This window comes from Syngnathoides biaculeatus, chromosome 15 (assembly GCF_019802595.1).
Source record: "Syngnathoides biaculeatus isolate LvHL_M chromosome 15, ASM1980259v1, whole genome shotgun sequence".
NCBI classification, from domain to species: Eukaryota; Metazoa; Chordata; class Actinopteri; order Syngnathiformes; family Syngnathidae; genus Syngnathoides; species Syngnathoides biaculeatus.
In genome coordinates, this window is record NC_084654.1 from 6,883,112 (window position 1) to 6,908,751 (window position 25,640).

At 40.6% G+C, this 25,640-nt stretch overlaps 1 protein-coding gene across 4 annotated transcripts in view; it reads left to right on the plus strand.

The window, feature by feature from the left end:
- LOC133513383 (CAP-Gly domain-containing linker protein 4-like) overlaps positions 1-25,640 on the plus strand; it is a 54,752-nt gene that overhangs the window by 24,644 nt on the left and 4,468 nt on the right. For 3 of the 4 annotated variants that reach the window (XM_061844128.1, XM_061844127.1, XM_061844129.1), the window contains exons 10-12: positions 10,044-10,190; positions 10,267-10,401; positions 19,950-20,073. In XM_061844128.1, coding sequence (XP_061700112.1) covers positions 10,044-10,190; positions 10,267-10,401; positions 19,950-20,073 — 406 coding nt within the window. Of the gene's footprint in view, positions 1-10,043; positions 10,191-10,266; positions 10,402-19,932; positions 20,074-25,640 lie in introns of those variants that run through there. The other variant, XM_061844130.1, reaches the window with a different exon arrangement.

Consider the following 25,640-nt stretch of genomic DNA (forward strand, 5'->3'; position numbering starts at 1 on the left):
GACGCCTGGCTATTTTTCAGTCTTTTTTCATTCAGTCAAATCACATGCCTGTTAGTGTATGACCAACAGTCACCTTGGAAACGGTGGTCCCAGCTCTTTTCAGGTCATTGACCAAGTCCTGTCATGTAGTCCTGGGCTGATTCCTCACCTTTGTAAGGTTCACTGAGACCCACGAGGTGATATCTTGCATGGGGCTCCACTCCGATTGAGATTGACCGTTGTGTTTAGCTTCCTCTATTTTCTAATGATTGCTCCAACAGTGGACCTTTTTTTCACCAGCCTGCTTGGCAATTTTTCCGTAACCCTTTCCAGCCACGTGGATTTGTACAATTTCGTCTCTGGTGTCTTTGGAGAGCTCTTTGGCCTTGGCCATGTTACAACTTTGAGTTTTACTGATTGTATGGGTTGGACAGGTGTCTTTATGTAGCTAAAGACCTCACAGAGGTGCATTTGATTCAGGATAATACATTACATAAGACAAAATTGGAGTAGACCCCCATGCAAGATATCAGCTCATGGGGTCTCAATGATCCTTAAAAAGGTGAGGTATCAGCCCAGGACTACGCAACAGGACTTAGTCAATGACCTGAAAAGATCTGGGACCACCGTTTCCAAGGTGACCATTGGTAATACACTGAGACGTCATGGTTTGAAATCATGCATCCCATGGAAGGTTCATATGCTTAAACCAGCACATGTCAAGGCCTGTCTTAAGTTTGCAAATGACCATTTGGATGGTACAGAGGAATCATGGGAGAAGGTTTTGTGGACAGATGAGACCAAAAAGAAACTTTTTGGTCATAATTCCACTCACCGTGTATAGAGGAAGATGAATGATGACTTCTATCCTAAGAACGCCATCCCTACTGTGAAGCATGGGGGTGGTAGTATCATGCTTTGGGGGTGTTTTCTGCACATGCCACGGGACGACTGCACTGTATTAAGAAGAGGATGACCGCGGCCATGTATTGTGAGATTTTGGGGAACAACCTCTTTCCCTCAGTCATAGCATTGAAGATAGGTCGTGCCTGGGTCTTTCAACATGACGATGAGCTGAAGCACACAACCAGGAAAATCAAGGAGTGGCTCCGTAAGAAGCATATCAAGGTTCTGGCATGGCCTAGCTATTGTGATTTCTGGATTTTTCTTTTTAGATTATCTCTCTAATAGTGGACATGCACCTACAATGAAAATTTCAGACCCCTCAATGATTTCTCAGTGGGAGAACTTGCAATATAGCAGTGTGCTCAAATCCTTATTTTCTTCACTGTATATATATATATATATATATCCCAGTGTTGTCTTTTCTTTGGAAACCGGGTCGAAATGGCTTTTTGAATATTAAAGGTTGCTGACCCCTGCTCTAGTCACTGTCACGCCTATTTATAGACCATCTGAGCCATGCAATTTGATAGGTCATTTGGTATCAGGAAAAAAATTTTATAAAATAAATAATCTGAGTGTCTAAACATGCACATTTCTTATTGTAGACCACACGTCATGTCAAGACAAATTAACTACAACCACACCAGAATAACTGCATCAAATCAATAAATATTCTAATATTCTGTTAATTGAAGAAATAACTCTTACATACAGTACACTGAAGTACGGTGGCAGCAGGGACCCTCCCATTACTGAGGGGAGGATATACTCGGCATGACAGCAGTGTTGTTAATCAGCCTCCATTCCAAATTAAATACATTACTTATCTGGACTGTAGTCTTTCTTACAGTTGTCTGGTGATATGCACAATAGTATGGATCATTACAAAAGTAATGTTGATGTTGCTATGACATAAGTAAGTGGTCATATACTGTGTCTTATATTGCCCATTTATTTTCAGAATTTGCTGACACAGAGTATTCAAAGGAAGTGGTTGAGGTTCTTTGTTGACATGAGATTTTGTCCGAGGCTTGGTGCACTTTAGATATTACAAGGTCGAACACAATTCATTCTCAGGTGGTGTTGACCACCGTTGTCCATATTTAGAACCAGTTTTACAACTTAGAAAACAATGGAATCAAATGAATCTGTTCCAGGTTCGAACTGTTATCATTAATCTTGTACTAACGATACAATAAGTCAGTAGTTTCCAACCATTTTTGTCCTGTTTACCCACTGACCAATTTTGTCATACCATGAGTACTTCCATCTGTTAGTTTCTCCAGAAGTAGAATGCAACTTAACTGATTGAATCAATGATTTTATTTTCATTTTAACACATACATACATACATTTCTTGAGTTTCAAATAGCATTTGCTTTGAACTGCATGACTTGGATCAAATGTTTTGGGTAACCTTCATCAAGCTTCGGACAGTATACTGCTGGAATCCCAGCCCATTCCTCCTGACAGAACTGGTGTAACTGAGTCAGGTTTGTAGGTTGCATTGCTCGCACACGCCTTTTCATATCTGCCCACAAATTTTCGATGGTATTCAGGTCAAGGGTTATGTGATGCCCACTCCAAGAGATTGACTTTGTTATCCTGAAGCCACTTTCTAACTATTTTGGAAGTATACTTTGGGTCATTCTCCATTTGGAAGATTCATTTGTGCTTAAGTTTCAGCTTCCTGTCTGATGTCTCGAGATGTTTCCTTAATATCTCCATGTAATGTTCTTTTTCATGATGCCAAACAGAGCTCCAATTCTTGCAGCAATAAAAAAGCCCCACAACATGCTGCCACCTCGATGCTTCACATTTGGTATGGTGTTCTCAGGTCTACAACCCCCTCCCCCCCTTTTCCTCCAGAAATAACGTTGGTCATTATGCCCAAAAAAGTAACCCTATTTCATCAGACCACAGGACGTCTACAGAAGTTAAGATCTTTGTCTTAGTGTCTTTTTGCAATTTATCATGTCTTTTTTTCATGTTTCTTTAGCCGTAATGAATTCATTCTCGGTGAGTGGCCTTTCAGCCCATGTTGGTGCAGGAATCGGTTCATTGTGGATAATGACACTTTTTTCTTCAGCTTTATTCATCTTCTTCAGAAGGTCTTTTGCTTGTGTCCTGGGATTGATTCACACACTTCGGCCCAATAAACCTTCATCTCTGGGACACAGAGCCCGTCCCCTTCCTGAGTGGTGGGATGGCAGGACATACCCCTGATGTTAATACTTGCGTATAAGTGTTTGAACAGTGGCACCTTCAAGCATCTGGAATTTACACAAACGATTCTTTCTCTGATTTCCTGTGTAATTTCTTTTGATTTTCCCATGATTTCAAACAAGGAAGCAGAGTGTTTGAGGTGCAGGGCTTCAAGTATTTCAGCGAGGGGTATTTCAATGGTATTTACATGCATATCGACAGAGAAACCATTGATATTAGCGCAAGATCTTTCCAGAGTCAGAGGAAGACCGAGAAGCCACATAATATAATATATTATAACCTAAAGACGAATTCGTCATTGACAGTTTCCTATTTTCGTGTTACATATCACACATGTGTGCAGAATCTGTATATGTATCTGTATAGCCGTTTGTGAACCGCCGTATGAAGGAAAAGAAGGCGAGGCTTGATTTACAAGTTGTTTCTCTCGTTTTCTTTGTGTAACGTCATGCGCTCCCCTCAATAATTATTCTTGAATTAGTGCCGAACCTACGTAAGTCCCGACCGCGTACGACAATCACTACTTTAGCGTCATCAAACATCCTTCCTTCAGTCTTGGTGTCTCGGTGCACGTCGAAGGCTTTTAGGACTGCTTGTCCGGTTTAGCTTAGCTCACCGCCCAACAGAGACACGTTTGTGCAGTCAGATCATCGCAAAATATCGCTCAACACAGATCAAGTGTGTCAATCATTCACTCTTAGCTATGTTATGCAAGCGAAGAACTGCTAATTAATTTATATGAGACATGTATAGAAAATCAAATATAGGGCATTCCTTCGTGCAAACAAAAGTCCGGTTTAGCTTAGCTTGGGAGCCGCCGAACAGAGACACGTTTGTGCAGTCAGATCATCGCAAAATATCGCTCAACACAGATCAAGTGTGTCAATCATTCACACGTAGCTATGTTATGCAAGTGAAGAACTGCTAATTCATTTATATGAGACATGTATTGAAAATCAAATATAGGGCTTACCTTCGTGCAAACATATCTGTTCCGGTTGATGGATTCAGTTGATCATGCGGTCTTCCACAAAGTTTGATCCATCAAAGACATTTTTCGTACTGGGTCTTCGGTTTTGGAAAGGGTATGAATTGAACTCCACCAACTAGCCTTTCAGGATACCTGTCGTCACTATTATAAAGTCCATGACTACACCTCTTAACCATATCTATTGTTAAAGAACCCAAATACGCGATAAAACGCTACCAAAAGGTATACTGGACCGTACAAAGTCTGAGAAAACTGCGGTTCCAAAAAGGGGCGTGGTTTATGCAGATCTCTGGCCTCTGATTGGTCAGCGACGCGGATGACGCAATTTCTACGGAGGGGTCAATTAACTTAAGTGTTGTCAGTTAACCTATCAGGATCTTCCACTGATTCGATGTGGTTACCTGAAAGCTTTAAATGAAGTGGAACTCGTAATATGTGATGTTGGCGCCAGGAGATGCCAATCCAAATCAAGTACATTTCTAGGTTTGTTGCATTTATTCTGAAAACACCGAAGAGTCTCTAACACACGAGTCTACAAAACAATCATCGGCTCTGGAGTCAATAAACGCAGAAACTGCCACCAAATCCTGAGACTTCGCTGGCACTTGAAGTCTTATTATTGGAAGCCGTTATCAATTCACTTGGCACAGAGTCTTCACTAATTTTTCAGTGTGCATTCATTGTTTTGCTATGATTGTCAACATATGATAGCTTTGTGACAATCCTCCCACTATGTCAATTTCTAGTTTTATGGTTGTCATCACATCTTCTTCTTTGCCTTCACTGTTACTCTGTGGCGTTGTTATAAAAACAACAACAACAGCAAAAAAGTTTCTTGTCTTTTGAGACTTGATGCAATTCAACCTGTGAATTTTTATACAACTTCAGAAGTGTTACTTTTTTGAAAAATTTAATGGAATTATGAATTGCACAAATTCTGGGGCAATCCAAGAGGGACCCAGAGACTATACATTATGTACATGGTTGTTTATTTACAGTAACAGTAAGTAACAGCGGTGTGCAGAAAGATTTTTAACAATAGAAATAAAAGCAATTAAACTATGAGGTGAGGAGTATTTTAAAACATCAACTCCAAAACCACTTATGATGTTTAATTGCGGTATTTGTCCTGTTGGAACACCAAAGTGTGCCCTATTTTAAGGCACTGGCTTGATATGTGGTGAATTCCGATCGGGACGTAGTCTTTCTTATTCATTACTTAATTCACTTTATGCAGTGCAGGAGTACCACGGGAAGCAAAGATTTCTTTCTATGTGGAGTTTGCATGTTCTTTATGTAGTTGGTTTACTCTGAGGACTCTGTGAATTTGCGTGTGAATGTCTGTTTGTTTATGTGTGCCTTGTCATTGGATGGGCACCAGTCCAGGGTGTATTCAGCCATTCACCCAAAGTCAGCTGGTATTAGGGTCCAACTCACCTACAATGCAAGTGAAGCTGATCACAGCAGTATAGAAAATAGATGTACAGTACTGTTCAAAGTAATAGCAGTCTTTTGTGACCAACCAGATTAATCCATGTTTTCAGTCTATTTTTTTATTGCTACATGTCAAAGAAATTACTAAAAGGTGCAGTAGATGCTCAAAATCAACAAGACCCAGCATTCCTAATATACAAACTCTTAAGGCTGTGAAATTGGGCAATTTGTTGAAAGGGGTGTGTTGTAAATTGCCGTGTAGCATTCAATCAGTAAGGTTATCAATTTTGTGAAAAACAGATGTGAATCAGGTGGCCCCTGTTTAAGGATGAAGCCAGCACCTGTTAAACATGTATTTCTCCTTGAAAGCCTGAGGAAAATGGGTCGTTCAGCACATTATTCAGATGAACACCCTACTTTGATTAAAAGTTTGATTGAAGAGGGCAAATCTTATGAAGAGGTGCAATAAATTATAGGATGTTCAGCTAAAATGATCTCTAATGCCTTAAAATGGAGAGCAAAACCAAACACATGGCAGAAAAGGGAACACAACCATCAAAATAAATCGCAGAATAACCAGACTGGCAAAGGCTCATCCAATGATCATCTCAAGGATGATCAAAGACAGTCTGGAGTTACGTGTAAGTACTGTGACAGTGAGAAGATGTCTGTGTCTATTTACAAGAATCCCCCTCAAAATCCCTCTGTTAAAAGAAAGCCATCTTCAGGAGAGGCTACAATTTGCCAAACAACACAGCAACTAAAGAGAAATGTAGGAACCTTTTGTGAACTGATGAGAGTAACATTGTTGTTTTGGGGTCCAGAGGCTGCAGACAGTTTATGAGATGACCCCCAAACTCCAAATTCAAACCACAGTACACAGTGAAGAGAGTAAAGCATGGTGGTGAACGCATCATGATATGGGTACGTTTCTCCTACTATGGTGTTGGGGCCAGATATCGCCAGGGATCATAGATTGGTTTGCATATGTCAAAATACTTGATGTTGCCTTATGCTGAAGAGGACATGGCCTTGAAATAGGCGTTTGAACAGGTCAATGACCCAGAAAACACTAGTAAACATGTAAAGTTTTGGTTCCAAACCAACAAAGTTAATGTCATGGTGTGGTCAGCCCAATCCTTTGGACCTTTATCCAATTGAGAACTTGTGGGGTGTTTCTGAAGCAAGACCAATGCATGTAAATGAATTGTGAAATGTTGTTAAGGATTCTTTGAGTGGAATAACAGCTCAAAGGTGCCACAAGTTGGTTGACTCCATGCCACACAGATTTGAAGCAGTTATATAAAAACTGTGGTCAAAGAACTAAATATTATTTTCGTGATTCAAAGGATTGGTAAATCCTAGAAACAAAATTTTGTACAACTAGTTTTGAGTTTATTAAGTCAATGGCAGACTACTATTGTTTTTAGCACACCCCTCTGAACAAATCGCCCAAGTACAAAGCCATAAGAGTGTGTATATCATGAATGCTGGGTCGTGTTGGTTTTCAGAGAATCTGCTGCAACTACTGGTAACTGGTTTGACATGTAGCTATAAAAAATATACTGAAAACATGGACTAATCTGGTTAGTCACATTGGAAGACAATTATTTTGAACACAACTACTACTACCATTTTCTATACTGCTGTGACCAGCTTCAACTGCAATGTGGGTGAGCTAGAACGTAACACCAGCTGACTTTGGGTGATTGGCAAAATAATAATCAAGCCTACTCTTCTGTCATAGTCTTCCCAAACTTCAACCATGCTGACACGGACGAGGGGGACCTAGGGTTGCAGCGGGGTTGTGTATCCCACCTGGAGGTGTGCGCCTATGTCCTCCTTCATCAATGCACATGCACAGCAACTCTGCACACCAGTTATAGCATACAAGCATCTGTGGTGACGTGAAATCACGAGTCTCCATAGTTGTTTGGTGCAGTATTAGTCAAACTGCTCTACACAGCCCCTTGCGATCCCTTTATCTTCTTGAGCTGTCCTCTTATTTGCACTTAAATGCTTTACAGGCTTGATAAGCTTTGTATACATAATCACACTACACACTGGGAGGACTATATGACACTTCCTTTATTTTTTCCTGAAATTTTTACCCTTCCAGTCTTTTCATATTTTCCACTTTTTGGCATCCCTTCTTCACTGTAATACTGCCCGCCCAGGACACGTATAGCTTGTCTAATTTTGGTGTCCGGCCCTTCTCAAACTTTGCTCTGTCTAACTGCAAGCTGTGACCCAGCAAAGCATATATGGTGTCAATAATGGATGGATGTGTCTATATGAATATTGTTCACTGTTGAAAGCCAAATTCACAGACAGTGCAGACAGTAACAGTGCATACATTATATTGCTGACAATACCAGTCCTTGGTAGATGTCCTCGTCACATTGGCCTGCGATATCGTTACCTAGTGACCTTAGAATATCGTCGAAACCTGAAGGTTTTTATGGTTTCTGGGCCCTCTGAGATTTACAGATTTAGTGTACAGGGGTAATATTCAAAGGTTTTGATGGCTGATTGATCATTACGTGACTGGAATTGTGGACCTTAGAGTAGCCAATGTAATTCTGTGATTGATAGTCCAATTAAGTTGAGTTTAATAACCAGGGCATAGACAGGCTGAATAGTTTTAGCGGCAATTCATCACTAGGTGTGAGTGTGTATGTATGTGTGGCGCAGAAGAAATGTGAGGTTGTTTGTGTCAGCACCTCCTTGCACCCAAGGAACCAGACTAATTCATGACTAAACTTTCTCAGACATTTACAGTCCAGATTCAGAATGCCACAGTTTTTGCGTCTTACCAGCTTAACAGTGCAGCCATCTTAGTCATGCGCTGTTGTGAAACACTCTCATCTCGTTAACTATAAAAATGTCAGGATATTTATTAAATTAAAAGATCAATGATTCTTTAGGGCGGCACGGTGGTTCAGCTGGTAAAGCGTTGGCCTCACAGTTCTGAGGACCCGGGTTCGATCTCGGCCCCGCCTGTGTAGGGTTTGGATGTTCTCCCCGTGCCTGCGTGGGTTTTCTCTGGGCAATCCGGTTTCCTCCCACATCCCAAAAGCATCCACCGTTAATTGGACACTCTAAATTGCCCCTAGGTGTGATTGTGAGTGTGGCTGTTTGTCTCAATGTGCCCTGGGCTGGCAACCAGTTCAGGGTCTACCCCGCCTCCTGCCCGTTGACAGCTGGGATATGCTCCAGCACTCCCCGTGACCCTATTGAGGATAAGTGGCAAAGAAAATGGATGGATGATTCTTTAGTTTTTCTAGTCAGCCACAGCCTGTCATTTGGGATTGGTGGACTCGTTTTTTCTTCAGTAAAACAAAATGTTGCTTGAAATAGTTTATTTTGGTCTTGTGTTCTTTAACCTCAAAACAGTCTGTAAGTAGAATAGCTGGAACAGCTAAGGCTGGAGCCTTTTGCACACTGGCCATCTACAGTAGCTTTCCCCACTTTTTTATGCGCTCGCTGTTCTTTGTGTAAGGTCCCAATGTTGGATGGGGATTGAAATAGAGCTGAAAAATTTCCATTTTAGACAGTAAAGAGTGCGATTTTACCCCCAAAATCCACTAGGCATGCCCCTTCGTGTTGAAAATGATTGACACCACACACAAATTTATCCAAATGTTCTAATCTGTGTCTAAACACATTTTTGGAGGGGTTAGTTGTTTTCTTAAAAGGACAGGGGAATGAAATGACAGCTTTACAACAACCATTTAAGACTATTAAGAATTGATCTTCCCGAAAACTATCAGCAACTCAGACTCCTATTTGACTGAAATGGTATTTGCTAAGGCGGAACGGTAGCACAAAATCCCAGTCCCGCCTGTGTGGAGTTTGCATGTTCTCCCCGTGGCTGTGTGGGTTTTCTCTGGGCATTCCGCTTTTCCCCCACATCCCAAAAACATGCATTCATTGGAGACTCTAAATTGCCCCAAGGTGTGATTGTGAGTGCAACTGTTGTCTGGCCCCATGTGCCCTGTGATTGGCTGCAAACCAGTTGAAGGTGTACCCTGCCTCCCGCCCGGAGACAGCTGAGATTGCTTCCAGTGCTCCCGTGACCCTCATGAGGATATGTGGCTCCGAAAATGGATTGAGGGATGATAATTGCTTATATTTAAGGTGTAGTATTGAAAATCAACTTAAAGCTAAGGGTGATTTTTTTTTTTTTTTTTTTTTGCATTTATTTGGAGTGAAGTGCGCTGATCAAATACGTTGGCTTCAAAGTGGTTCTCCAGCTAAGAATTGATGATATTACACAGCAGAAATCATACAATTGTTTTTGTTTCAACCTTGTTACATTACTTGCTGGATGGATGGTGCTGTTAATATTAAGAAAGAAAGTAATAGACCTCACAACCGGACACAGTGCTGACTGTATTGTATTATTGTGTATTTCATGGAATGGTCTGCATTTTTGAGCTCGCAGAGTACACGTGACATTTTTTTGGCCTTTTGTGTGATTTTTTTCTTGTTGATTTGATCACAGGTGGTCTCTCGCAATCGCTCTCCTCTTCGACTTCCTCGCTAGAATCTCGTCACGGACACCGCCCTTGGCCGCGTCCCCATCCCAGGCAACGTCTTATTACCAGGCAACAAAGGGAACATATTTCTCAGAGTCCCTGTGGTACAGCAGGTTGGAATTATTTTAGCACACCACATCAGGATACACAGAATCATACAAGGTACTGCAATACTCTTTGCCTTACCAGGACATCGAAGCCAAACACCTTCTGGGAGTAGCTCTGTGTGTGGGGGCCCTGAGGTGCGCCTGGGGGATAGGGTGCTGGTTGTTGGCCAAAGAACTGGCATAGTCCATTTCTATGGGAAGACGCACTTTGCTCCAGGTCAGAATATATTCTCTCACATCTCACAAATCCATTCTTCATTTGTTTGTTAAATTCTTGTGAGAGCAAGTGTTTGACTTGACCAGAGGGAATCAAAAGTAATGGTTCAATCTTAATCCCTTGAATCTGGTCTTTGAGTGTAAAATGGTTGCTCATGAAGCAACAAATCAATGAAGCATGTTAATACAGCAGACCACTTCATTTTGCCTCATCCAATATGGCTTCAATGTCGACTTATGATTCGGAACACAAAGAGTGATTTATATGTATGTACTGTAAATGTCGTCTATGGTAATACGTGCAGTTGTTGCAAACTGGTGATTATGACTCGCTCTGGAGCTGTGCTTTCCCTTGCTGAATATGCACTGCACGAGTGTGCAAGACCATGCTGTACTATAATTTGTTCTATGTAGAAACTTTAAAATTTGTTTAATAGTAGACGGAAAGTGTTTGAAAATGTAAAACGTTTAATCACACGAAGGATCAGGATCTAACACCTCGGTATATTGTAGTTAAAGGGTTATCCACTGGTTTGCATTAACAATGTATCCAATAGGTCATGTAATATGTACTCTATTTTGACAATGTGTTGTTAAATCCTCTCTTATTTAACAGTGTTTTGAGAAGATTTTTATTGACAATTACAAATTTTCAGGAGCGCTGTCATTTTCGCGAGTCACATGACCTACGTGCGCGGATGTGACGTGTACCGTGGTGCAACAAAGGCTCGATTACATGGGACACCATTTATGCCCAGCGCTGATTTCTCGGATTTATCCTCATCTGATGAAGAAATAGGATTATTGGTTGATCAGGAAGATGGAGGAATAATTCCATACACAGCCGTGAGCGGCTCGGCCCCTCGGTTTATCAGGAAGACGGAGGAATACTTCCATACACAGCCATGAACGATGCAGCTCATGCCACCGTGGACCGCGTAGCTAGTTAGCATGCCGGAGTCTCGTTCGTTATCGGAATTAACCAGGACCCGGCGCGGCAGTGGCTTTGGGACGGCGCGCTGCGTGATTGAGCTCTCCACTGGCAGCCCGGTCCCGAGCCCGCGCGGGATGTGCGCGTGTGAGTTTCAAGCAGGAGATGTCAGAAAAGTTACCACAGGGATAACTAGCTTGTGGCAGCAAAGCGTTCATAACGATGTCGTTTTTTGACTCTTTGATGTCGGCTCTTCCTCCACAATGCGAGGAAAAAGGCGTGAGTGACACGTGTTATGTGGGGGACAGACACCCCCAAGCCATGACCTATTGGATACATTGTTAATGCAAACCAGTGGATTTCACATTTAAAAACCTAAAATAAAACATTCAAAGGTTATTTTAAATATTTAGTATGTTGTTAATAAATTATGTCTGCCCTTTCTAGTTTGTTTATTTAGAATTTTTGTGTTCTAGCCACAGGGATGTCATGAAGAATCAACAACACGTAATTCTTGCATTTTTTTTCCACATATAAAAAGAAACAGGCTGAGTTCATTTCCTATTCTTTTGAAGCAAAAAATAGTGGGATTTCCACAGTAATATGATTATCATTGCACGTAATTGAAATAGTATTAATCAGTGAGTCACTTGTGTAAAGCTACGCATATACTTCATTTCGTTACTGTATTTTTCATTTACTCAGTTATGGCTGTGTCGAACCTCAGGTTAGATACTGGGTACTTGGTGGGGAAAAGGTTCAAGAAGACAACTGCTTCTAAAAATGAAACCAAGGAAAACCCAGAGAAAACATTATATTATTCCTATCATTATTATTATTGACGTTTTTTAAGTCCGAGCATCAGGCGAGTAATGGGCACGGCAGTTCTTCTGAATGTCATGAATCACTTGAATCGGTTTGTTAAAAAAAAAAAGACTAGTTTGAGTCATTCACTGAAGGGTTCAGTTTTTTTGTTTTTTTTTTTTTTACAGATACAAGTGCTCGCTCCTTCAGTTAATGATTCGGCCAATATGTTCACCAAAGGACTATGGGTTGTTGTTCTCCCACATTATAATTTAGGAAAGGTAGGGAGATTCAAAAAAACATAAATAAAGCAACCTACCTACCTAAGTACAGTGGGTACAGAAACTACTGAGACCCCTTAAATTTTTAACTGTTATATTGCATCTATTTGCTAAAATCATTTTCAAGCTGTATTTGATTACAGTGTGTCCTTACCTATTCATGGTTCACTGTTCACTATATATTCGCGGATCTTGCTCTCGCAATTTTTTTTTTATTTACCGTGTTTTCATTTATTTTTCCTAATCGTAGAGGTCCAACATTTACAAATGTTGTATGACTTGTCCAACAAAGTACACTTAAACACAATGGTTACACTGTTAAGCATGCATGCCACCACATGTTTTAGCGTGTATGTAAGCTACCATATGATGGTGCTCACGAAGCAGTGAGGAACAATTGCATTACACATATGTAAGCAAAAGAAGCTTACATTGCCCCCTCACTCTGACTGTGTTGGCAGGTCATTGCTGACAATGTACACACTCAATTCAAAGAATGACTCATTTCATAAACTGATTCAGTTTAGTACCTTGACTAAAAAGATTCATTCTTATGAACAAAATGTTTGAGAGTGAAACAACACTACATCAGACATGTATGGATACAACTGACACATTTCCCATAAGTTATCACTTTGCTTTTGATCCGTTAGTGTGCTATTTCAGTCCCAGTACACAGAGTATTGTCTGTGTAGTTACCAATTCACATCCCTGCTGTACTATTTGCCAAAATCTTTTGCCTTTATCTAAGGCCCAGTGTGGTAGGCCAGCAGTGGAACTACCTTGCCACCTTTTATGATCTGATACAATCTAAGATGCAGTGGTACCTAGACATACAAGTTTAAGTTGTTTCATGGCAATGCTTGTTACTCAAATCAATGTTCTCCATTGAAATGAATGGAATTGCCATAAACAGCTTCCCCAAAAGCATCACAAAAATTTGCACACTGAAAAAAACATATTTTTATGTATCACGCCACAGTATTGCTATAAACGTGCAATAGTTACAACATCGAGTCAAATGAAAATGATCTTACAATTTGATCACAATCTCTTTCAATACAGTGGTACCTAGATGTACGGGTTTAATGGCCACATGTGTTACTCAAATCAATGTTCCCCATTGAAATGAATGGAAATTCTATAAATAGCCACCCCAAAAGCATTACAAAATCTTTTCAACATTTTAAAGAAAAAAACAGTGCCTTATGAAGGTAGTCCGCCCCCTTGAACTTTTCAACCTTTCGCCATTTCAGGCTTCATACATAAAGATATAAAATTATTTTTTTTGTCAAGAGTCAACAACAAGTGGGACACAATCGGGAAGTGGAACGAAATTTATTGGATATTTTATACTTTAACAAATAAAAACCTGAAAATTGGGGCATGCAATATTATTTGGCCCCTTTACTTTCAGTGCAGCAAACTCAGTCCAGAGGTCCAGTGAGGATCTCTGAATGATCCAATGTTGACTGATGATGATAAATAGAATCCACCTGTGTGTAATCAAGTCTCCATATAAATGCACCTGCTCTGTGATAGTCTCAGGTTTCTGTTTAAAGTGCAGAGAGCATATTGAAGACCAAGGAACAGACCAGGCAGGTCCGAGATGCAATTGTGGAGAAGTTTAAATCCAGATTTGGGTACGAAAAGATTTCCCAAGCTTTAAACAACTCAAGGAGCACTGTGCAAGCAATCATATTGAAATAGAAGAAGTATCAGATGACTGCAAATCTACCAATAATAATCACATTGCCAATATTGCACTCCCCACTTTTCAGGTTTTTATTTGTTAAAAAAAGTTTAAAATACCCAATAAATTTCATTCCACTTCATGATTGTGTCTCACTTGTTGTTGATTCTTGACAAAAAAATAAATATATATATATATGTTTGAAATCTGAAATGTGGCGAAAAGTTTAAAAGTTCAAGCGGGTTGAATACTTTTACAAGGCACTGTACCACTCCACAGTATTGGCAAAAAGGTTCATACGTTTAATCCATTTTCCAAACTGCTTATCTTCACAACGGTAGCGGAAGCGCTGGAGCCTATCTCAGCTAACTTTGGGCCAAAATGGGACTACACTCTGAGCTGGTTGCCAGTCAGTATAATAACAAAATTTAATTGAATGTGAAAGCCACACAATGAAAGAGTAGTGGAGGCTAGACTCAGGACAGAAGTAACTATCTGTGAGCAACAGTATGGTTTCATGCCTAGAAAGAGTACCACAGATACATTATTTGCCTTGAGGATGCTAGTGGAAAAGTACAGAGAAGGTCAGAAGGAGCTACATTGCGTCTTTCTGGATCTAGAGAAAGCGTATGACAGAGTACCAAGAGAGGAACTTTGGGACTGCATGCGTAGGTCTGGTGTGGCAGAGAAGTATGTTAGAATAATACAGGACATGTATGATGGCAGCAGAACAGCGGTGAGGTGTGCCTTAGGTGTGACAGAAGAATTTAAGGTGGACGTGGGACTGCATCAGGGATCAGCTCCGAGCCCCTTCCTGTTTGCAGTGGTAGTGAATAGGCTGACAGATGAGGTTAGACTGGAATCCCCTTGGACCATAATGTTCCCAGATGATATTGTGATATGCAGTGAAAGCAGGGAGCAGGGTGAGGAACAATTAGAAAGATGGAGACATGCACTGCAAAGGAGAGGAATGAAGATTAGCCGAAGTAAAACAGAATATATGTGCGTGAATGAGAAAGGTGGAGGGGGAAGAGTGAGGCAACAGGGAGAAGAGATAGCACGAGTGGACGACTTCAAATATTTAAGGTCAACAATCCAGAGCAATGGTGAGTGTGATAAGGAAGTGAAGAAACAGGTCCAAGCAGGTTGGAACAGCTGGCGGAGGGTGTCTCGTGTGTTATGTGACAGAAGAGTCTCTGCTAGGATGAAGGGTAAAGTTTATATAACAGTGGTGAGGCCAGCCATGATGTACGGATTAGAGACAGCGAGACTGTAGAAACAACAGGAAGCAGAACTGGAGGTAGCAGAAATGAAGATGTTGAGGTTCTCCCTCGGAGTGAGCACGTTGTATAGGATTAGAAATTAGCTCAGAGGGACAGCCAAAGTTGGATGTTTTGGAGACAAGGTGAGAGAGAGAGAGAGAGAGAGAGAGAAAGAGAGAGAGAGAGGAGAGAGAGAGAGAGAGAGAGAGAGAGAGAGAGAGGAGACATCGATCATTTGGACATGTTAAGAGGTGAGGGAGTAACTATGTTGGTAGAAGAGTGCTGAGGATGGAGCTGCCAGGCAAAAGAGCGAGTGGAAGACCAAAGAAAAGTTTGATGGATGTTGTGAGGGAAGACATGAGGGCAGTTGGGGTTAGAGAGGAAGATGCAGGAGATAGGCTAAAATGGAAAAAGATGACACGCTGTGACGACCTCTAACGGGACAAGCTGAAAGGAAAAGAAGAATTGAATGTAAAGACCTAAACAGTTTTTGCATCCTCATTACACTAATCTATTCAATGGACATTGGACTTCTCCTGTTGTGCACGTCTTGGCCAGCAATGCTGTATTGCACATATCGTGGAACCTCTGTAAAGCAGATAAAACGGATATCTGATGAAAGGAACTGTTGTGACTGAACTTTTTTTTCCAATAATAGTTTCTATTTATCACTTAAAAAGCCATTGACGAAGACTGTCAGTTCCAGAATTGACTGCTGTTGTTTACTGGCACTGACGTATTTCCGGGTCATAGATTTCCAATATTTCTACAACCACTTCCATAAGACATGCCTCCCGTGCCTGTTGAATTCCTGATGTCCATGTTTTTTCTAGGCTGTGAAAAAAAAAAACTACAAAATGAAAATTTTGTACTGTACAATAATATGGGTGCACATAGCCTAAAAGGGCTTCAATATAATGGACAGTCAGCTAGACTCGACGATCCCCCGCTTCGATTAGTCTCTTCTATCGCTATACACACCTACCAGTAACCTGCGACGAAGTTCATGATTGGTGAGGCACTGAGTACAGAGGAATCAGATATAAAAACATGAACGTTCAGTTTCCTCTCAAGGAATTGCAGCATGTTGTAAACTTGACTGGCAGTACAGTACAGCTGACATAACATCCATCCATCCATTTTCTGAGGTGTTTATCCTCACAAGGGTCATTGTAGTGCTGACGTCCATCACTGCTATCTTCAGGCAGGAGGTAGGGTACACCCTGAACTGGTTGCCAGCCAATCACAGCCAATAAACAGTCATTTGCACTCACATTCACACCTATTGGAAATTTAGAGTCTTCAGTTAACTAACCATTCATGTTTTTGGCATGTGGGAGGAAACTGGAGTACCTGAGGAAAACCCATGCAGCCACGGGGAGAACATGCAAACACCACACAGGCAAGGCAGTATTTGAACCTATCCTGTGAGGCGGATGTGATAACCAGTCATCACCATGCCTTTGTTTGTCAAACCTAAACATTTTCAGTCCAACAAAAATGAAAGAACTGCCCTCACCGTTCAAATACATTTGGAGGAGAATACAGTATAAGTGGGAGTTATACTCACGTATCATGGTTTATGTCGACACTCATTTCCAATGGCGATTAAGTTATTCCCCCCTTCTCTGTACAAATGACAAAATCGTAAAGCAGAGGCTGACAAACTGTTGCCCTGTTATCCAACGTGTTGTGCCTTATCTGTTGTGTACCCAATCACTCATGTGCGTATATATTTACTTGCCACTTGCAATACTGTCGAAATTGCAGCTTTTTTGTAGATTTTTGTACTCTGTAAAGAAGCAGACTGGTATTATCGTGGACTATACGATTGTGGCACAGGCCTATCGCTTACCTACACTACGCATCCCACATTAACTGTCTGAAATGTACCAGACTAAAGAGTTCCATTTTTTTTTTTTTTTTGTAAGCATTCCACCATTTAAACACTGATTCAAATTCTGTTATCCACCCGTTCAGCTGATTCTAGTGTGTGTGTTTTTTTAAGCTGTGAACAAAAAAAATTACTTCGTAGTAAATTGCTTATTATGAAAGTGTCAAGTATCTACAAAAAGAAGTACATGCCTTGATAAACCTAATCTTCAATCAATAAATTGGTAATCAATTGATTATTCTTAGGTTGTTTTTTTTGTTCTTCCCAAGTATTTCTTCATCATATTTCAATTGATTCCCCCGATCTCGAGAGAGTGTCAATATTTTCTGTTTGGACAGACTGTCTGTAGCCTATTCTATACAGTCATGTTTTAATAAGTGATGGTGATGATGATGGTGCTTTTATCCGACAGTACAGAGACACCTCTAGTTAGCATGTCTGCCTCACACCCACGGGGAAATGTGAGTGTGAAACATTTTCTATATGAGCCCTGTGATTGACTGGCAGCAAGTTCAGGGAATAAAACATTACCACCCACTATTTTATTTTGTTCAGACAAGTCTGGAGGACATATTAAGGATTGTACAATTAACTCTCTGTGCCACTATGTACCATTCTAGATCAAATTGTGACAACAAAACACAAAACCTTTTAAATTGATTACTGTCCACAGAGGTTTCTTCCATTCATCCACACAGCCTTCCATTTTCTATACTTCTTATTCTCATTTGAGTCACAGATTTGATGGAGCCTACCCTAGCTAACTTTGGGCAAGAAGTGGTTTACACTTTGGTTGCCAGTCAATCACAGGCTGCATATAAACAAATACAAAAACATTCACATTTTGTCACTTTTTGAGGGAATATTGTTGATTGTTGTCAAATCCAGAATAGTGTGCAATTTTAAGGTTATTCGACCCCAGGTGATTGAAATAGTTGGGGTTACATTGATTCAAAAGGTTTTTCAAATGTTTATGGAATATTGTCGTATGCCTTAGTTAGCAACCAATTCAGGGTGTACACCACCTCTTGCCTGAAGATAGGTGAGAGAGACTCCAGCACTCCCGCGACCTTTGTGAGGATAAGTGACCCAGATAATGGATGGATTGATGTTTGATTTGAAAATAAGACCACAGTCTGGTTAAGTTTGACCCTCAGGTAACTGACTAGCTAACAGACAAATGCCTTAATGACTGATGCTCAGCGTCATCAATTTTGGGTAAAGTACCCTATTTTCCGGACTACAAGTCGCTCCGGAGTACAAGTCGCAACACCCATAAAATCTGCAAAATGAAGATAAAAACATATATTAGTCGAATTTGGGGGGAAATTTATTCGATAAAATCCAACACCAGGAGCAGACATGTCATTTAAAATTTAAATGATGAAACAATTTAAAATAAAAATAGAAAAGAGCCAACAACAGGCTGAACAATATGCTTACATTACATGACACAACTGAGAACATGCCTGGTATGTTTACATAACATTAAGTTATTCCGATAACTATAGCATAAATACCATACTAAGAAGTTTACCAAAACCATCCGTGTCACTCCAAGTGTCCGGTAACTAAAATCCAATGAAATCTTCATCCTCAGTGCCAATTCTAAACAAGTCTGCCAACTCCAGAGGTAGACAATGCGCCCCTTCCTCTTCTACGTTGCTTACGTCACACTCATCATCAGTGTCAATTACAACTAACCTATTCCACCCTTTCTGATTCGATACGATTTCATTCTTGTGACAGTGTGTCATTTATTTATTTTCAATATCTAAAAAAAACAGGATCCCCGCCTTACTGTTTCCAAAGGGAGTATTTCTGTTGGTTTTGTGCCTCACTAACGTAATGCTCAACTGGAACCAGCTCCCTCCTTTCTGTTGCACTAGCCCCCGCAAGTCTCGTCATATGCCACGCTGTGTAGGATCAAATTTCTACCATTCATTCTGCTCCTTTTTGGCTTCTGTTGTGGTGTGGCAATGAATATCCATGCACCCCTGCAGGCGAGGCTGATGGACACCTACTCCTGCAGAGAGGCTTGTTGGGGTGGGGTGAGGGGGGGGGGTTACAGCTATGTAAATGCTCAGAGTTTATACGCATTAAATCCAAATGTTTTTTGGCCAGATTACAGGACCAACTTGAGTCACCGATGATTCATGAACAACACCAATAAGTCATATTAATTGAAAAACAATAAATATATTTTTGTTAGGGCAGCACAGAGGCACAGCTGTAGAGCGTTGGCCTCACAGTTCTGAGCACCGGGGTTCATTTCCAGGCCCCGCTTCTGAGGAGTTTGCATGTTTTCCCTGTATCTGCGTGGGATGTCTCCAGGCACTCCGATTTCCTCCCACATCCCAAAAACATGCAACATTAATTGGACACGCTAAATTGCCCCTAGGTGTGATTGTGACTGGGTCTATTGTCTGCCTCTGTGTGCCATGTGATTGGCTGGCTACTAGTTCAGGGTGTACCCTGCTTCCTGATCGATGACATCTGGAATAGGCTCCAGCACTATTTAGGTTTCCATTTATATCATTTTTATTTGATTATATGATTGCTTTGGGAAGTGTTCCTAAGTGAAAAATGTATCCTTTGTCAGACAAAAAAAGAAAAGAAAAAGAAGTAAGTAAATTGAGTGAGTCTGGTTAATAATCCACTTTACAGTTTGTCTCTCCTTCTAGGCCACTGGTTGGGCATCGCACTGGACACACCCAGTGGGAAAAATGATGGATCTGTGGGGGGAGTGAGGTACTTTAACTGCCCCGCAAGACACGGAGTCTTTGCTCCTCCATCTCATGTTCAACGGTGAGTTCTATCCACAACGTTACATTTGGATTTAACAATTTCTAACTACAGAATAGCCTTAGGTTGGGTTTGTCAATACATTTCCTTCTAATGAGTTCCATTGACTGTCATTTGTGCTCGTGTTGACATCATGATATTGCCCTGTGTGGCAAAAAGTCGCCTCTGTGCTTCTGATTAACAGGAGTTCGAGGTGTGAGTCGAGACGCCCAAGGCCTTCTCTCGCCATGACTTCTGCATTTTATGTGGCAACCATTGAGCCAGCAGTGGCAAACCTCACCTTTAAGTATGGGTTGTGGTTGCAATGTTTAAATCATTGATAAGAGAACCAGGTGTTGTTACTAAAAGCAAAATCATATCTAAGGTAATTCAGTCATGTTGACCGATTAGAATTACCGTGGTACCTCTACTTATGAATGTCTCTAGTAATGAAAAATTCAGGTTACAAAACACCTCGGAAAAATAATATACTAGTTACAAAGGAAAATTCAGGATACGAAAGGTAAAAATAGGCGCTGGATAGGCGATAGAGCTGCACTCCCATTGGCTATCACTGTAGGGTCTTTCTGTCATCCCGTTGGCTAGGAGGGACATCAATCATTACCCATAATGCTTTTCATTTCCCTTGGACACATGTCACTGAATCACACGCTAGTGTACATTGGTAAATTACAACTTTTTTGTGAGTTTTTCAGTTGTGGTTTTTTTCCCAATTTTATTTCTATCTTCACCATGGGCACCAAGAAACTTTAGTAGAATTAAGTTTTGTGCATGTGTGCGTCAATTTCTACGTATATTTTCTCTCGGCTGTCAAACGTTTACCTCCTCCTCTTCCCCACGCTTGTCACTCATCCTTCTCTTTGCAGTCACACAACGCCAAAGGTAAATGGAAATAATTTTCATTATTCTTTATATTATGCACTTTGAATGCATCTTTTGTGTGGGGGGCTTGAAAGGGATTTTAATGTAAAAAGCTTACAAAAAGTAAGTAAGTAAGTAAAAGTACTTACAAAAAATTCACGTAATGAAATGACTTCTGAAACAAATTCATTTCATAAGTAGAGGTACCGCTGCACATTGCATATGTTATCAGCATTTTGAAATATGTGCATCTGCCAGTAATAGAAGTTGTACTCTGTTTCACTGCCCTAAATTCAATATCTATTGGATGCTTACACAAATACACTCTGATTGTGCACACCATGATTTCACCAACTCATACAGGAGGCCACAAATGAACTCAGGACAACTTCTAAAGAACTGCAGGCCTCTTTTGCCTCAGTTCAGATAAATAACAATAAGGAACACACTCGATAAAAGTGGCATCCATGGCAGAGTTCCAAGGTGAAAAACTCTGCAGACCCCCCAAAAAACAAAAGCTGATCTTACTTTTGCAAAACAACATGTGAATGGTTCATTCTTTATATTCTCATACTTTTGGGAGAATGTTATCTGGACTGACGAGTTGAAGGTTGAGGTTTTTTGAAGTTGTGTGTTTCATCTTGTGTAAATGTAGGACAGCATTTCAGAAAAAGAATATACCAATTGTTAAACATGGTTAGGAGTGTGGTGGTCTTGGGATGTGTTTCTCCTTTTGGACCTGGATAACTTGCTGGGATTGATGGAACCATAAATTTTGATAACTTTAACGGAAAATCCTGAAGGACTATCTTTAGTCATCGGTTTGTCATCTCAAACTGAAGCTCAAATTGGTTCCGCAGCAAGATAACACAAAAATACCAAACACACAAACAAACCCTCCATTTTTGCTCAAATCAAACAATTACGCAAGGAAGAATGGGCCAAAATATTTCCACAGAGATCTGGAAGACTCAATCCCAGTAACAATAAAATTTGATTTCTGTTGTTGCTGCTTAGGATGACCATTACTTTTTCCAGGACAAGGAACTGAATATTTTTTTCCCTTTAATAAATTAAATCTCCATTTTAAAAGCAGAATTTAATGTTCAGTTGTGTTATGTTTGTCTCGTACTAAAAGTGCCACTGACACCTAAAACATAAAATTTGGTATGTTGTTTACCAAAAAAAAATCAGCCGTAATGGCTCATCCGTTTGTTCACAGCACGTCAGAATGTTGCCGTGTATCTATTTTTTTCTCCCGCCATGAAAAGTCTCTCAAGGGTTTTGTGTTAAATAAGAACCAGGAAGTGAAGTTTTTTTGCAGATACCTACAGTGGCTGGGTCGTGTGTTTGTACCTGTTGTGCCGATGAGAAATTGGCTGTTTTTTCTGCGTCTTAGCCAAAATGCCGGCTCGTTGTATTGCTGGATTCTGCTCGAACACTTGGGAGGATGGATTCACTGTTCACACGTTTCCAAAAGACCCGGTTCGTCCCGAAAAATGGAATGCGCAGGCGCAAAGGACAAGAGCTTTGCCCGTCAGCAGCAGTATTAATAAAAAGCTCTGTCGACAGCCATCCTCATCCTTAAAAAACATTCTAGAAATCTGCGTCCGATGACGTAATGGAGTCCTTCTCTCAGAATGTGTCGATGCGTGCGGGGCACCGTTAGTGGCGGCACGGGGCGCCGTTAGCGGTGGCAAGGGGCGCCGTTTCCCCCGACCTATAGGTGGGTGGTTCGGGCATCAGAAAAATCCTAAAAGCGCTCTCGTCCATCTGCCATTTGCATTGCGAGGGATCCAATGTGGTGTCTGGACATGACGTCACAGACAATATGTGTGCCACTGCGATGTTGAGTCATACTTTTGCAGCTTTGCACTTTAATATAATGCTCCCAGCTCACTTTTTCTGACTCGTATTATCATCAAAGTGATTAATATTGTATGTAGTTTTGATAACAACACATATTTTTAAATTTATATTTTGGTGCCTGTGGCACTTTAACATTTGAGCTTAAACAAAGTGGGGAAAATTAAAAAAAATAAAAGAATTTGATTAGAGGCACAATATTTTTTTCACAGCACTGTATATGAGCAAGCATCCATTTTGTACATCAAGCTCTTGTCATTTTTTTCTTTTTTAAACAGAAAACCCTCTAAGGACCTAAGGTCCTCAAAGGGTTTTATGTTATTATGCATTTAATTTATGGTGAGGTTATATTTCTCCTAGAAAACACTCACACTCATTAAATTAATCAAGGTCAGTTACTTCAGTGATTCTGAATCACTTACTGCTACTGGGAGCAATTATTGATCACTTTTGTATGTGAAGCAAGAAATTAAATAATTCCAATGGTGTTTCTCTTCCTTAGGTAATCACACATTCTGGGCCAACATTAGCTTTTGTCTGTTTGTCTCATTGTGTGAAGTATGCTTGAGTCACTAATTAACTGAATTTACATCACTGTCATTGCAAATTCAATATTGTCATGGTTTGTTTTGTGAGTGTCTGCATGTTAACTATCTTAAACTCAGTGTTGAGATCCTTGGTGGTAAAACATTCATGTAAAAGTTGAATCCTTTTTACCAAACCATTTTATCATTTCCTATGCAGTATGTGGCTTTATCTGCATTTGTGATTTATTAACGAATATTAAAATAACTGGGTTGTAACGTTTTGCGAACCTATGCAAATTGTGCTGTCAGTAAAGGGCAGACCAGAATTTTCCCATTTCACATTGCATTGTTAAAAAAAAATACAAATAATAAAATATATATATATATATATACATATATATATATATATATATATATACACACACACACACACAGTATATATAAAATACATATATGTCCATCCACTCATCCATCAATCCATTTTCTGAGCCACTTATCCTAAACAGGGGTCACAGGGGTGCTGGAGCCTATACCAGCTATCTTAAGCCAGGACGCAGAGCATACCCTGGATTGGTTGACAGGCAATCGCAGGGCACCTAGAGACAACCAACAGTTGCACTCACAATAACAATTAATGCATGATTTTGAGATGTGGGAGGAAACCGGAGTTCCTGGAAAAACCCACGCAGGCACGGGGAGAACATGCAAACTTCACACAAGCAGGGCTGGAATTTGAACCTATCCTGCACGAGATGGGCTTAAATGGAAAAAGATGACACGCTGTGGTGACACCATGGTCCTCAGTGGAAAAGTGTGGCGTGTTGTCCAAGTCGGGGATGAGATCGTACCCTAAGTGAAGGAGTTCAAGTATCTTGGGATCTTGTTCACAAGTGAAGAATGAATGCAACGCAAGATCGACAAGCGAATTGGTGCAACGTCTGCATTCATGCAGACTTTGTATCAGACTGCTGTGGTAAAGAAGGGGCTAAGTCGAAAGGTGAACCTCTCTATTTACCGGTTGATTTATGTTCCTCCCCTCACCTATGATCACGAACTTTGGGCCATGACCGAAAGAACAAGATACCTGTTACAAGCGGCTGAAATAAATTCAGGGAGTTCTGGCTCTCCCTTAGAGATAAGGTGAGAAGCTTGGTCATCTGGAAGGAGTTTAGAATAGAGCCATTCCTTCGTATTAAGAGGTGCCAGATTAGGTAGCTGGAGCGTCTGATACGGATACCTCCCAGACACCTTCCTGTTGAGGTGTTCTGGGCACATCTCACCGGAACGAGACCCCAAGGAAGACCCAGGACATGGAGATGGAGATACTACATCTCTTGGCTAGCCTGAGAATGCCCCAGGATCCCCCCATACAAGCTGGATGAAGTGACTGGGGAGGGGGAAGTCTTGGCATCCCTGCTAAAACTACTACCCCGGTGACTCGACCTCAGATAAGCGGTAGAAGATGGATGGATGAATTACCTAAAACCACTTTGATACCTTTGGTTATGGTTTCTCAGGTTGGTTACAAGTTAAAACATTTGACATATTTGTAATATTTTGTATACTTTTGCTTTTTGTACTTACATACTGGCCCGTGGCAAGGGGTGAAATGTGTGATATCCTGACATGCATTGATCTATGTAGTCTGTCTTATTTATGCTTATCAATATTATTTGTGCCCGATAGCTGGGATGGGCTTCAGCACGCCCGCGACTCTTGTGAGGATCAACATCTCAGATCATGGATTGACGGAATATTATTTTGTATTCTGTTAAACAGTAGATTTGTGTTAATGCATTAGTACAAACTGCAGCCTGCATTTGTTGCGATAGTATTCAATGCTATTCTGTGCAATTTATGTAATCTTATGCAATCTACTCTATGGAGTGTGTGCCACTTTTGCTGATCATAATCTGTGATCTTGGCTTGAAAAGTGCACACCAACGTGACCTAGTGAATGAGTTTGCATTTCCATAATTTAATGAAACATTTTATCACCGTAAACTTTTTAGATCAGTTACCTCAAGAGGCAGCAATGACTCAAAGGGCAAACCAAGTGTTAAGGTAGCTATTTATGGAGAGCCTGGAGTCCTTTTCAATATATAGTCACAATAATTTATTGTTCTTTATCATTTAAAAGCAAAATTGCTGGTTATATTTTAAAATCAAGCTCGGGCTGATTTTGCTCTGCCACGACAACTCTATGTAGACCCTCAAGGAATTTCAAGAAACGTTTCTCCTTTTTGCCTTCATTACTCTCCTTTCATTGTTTCTTTTAATCTACTATTTACACCTTTTTTGAAATAGGGCCTGCTT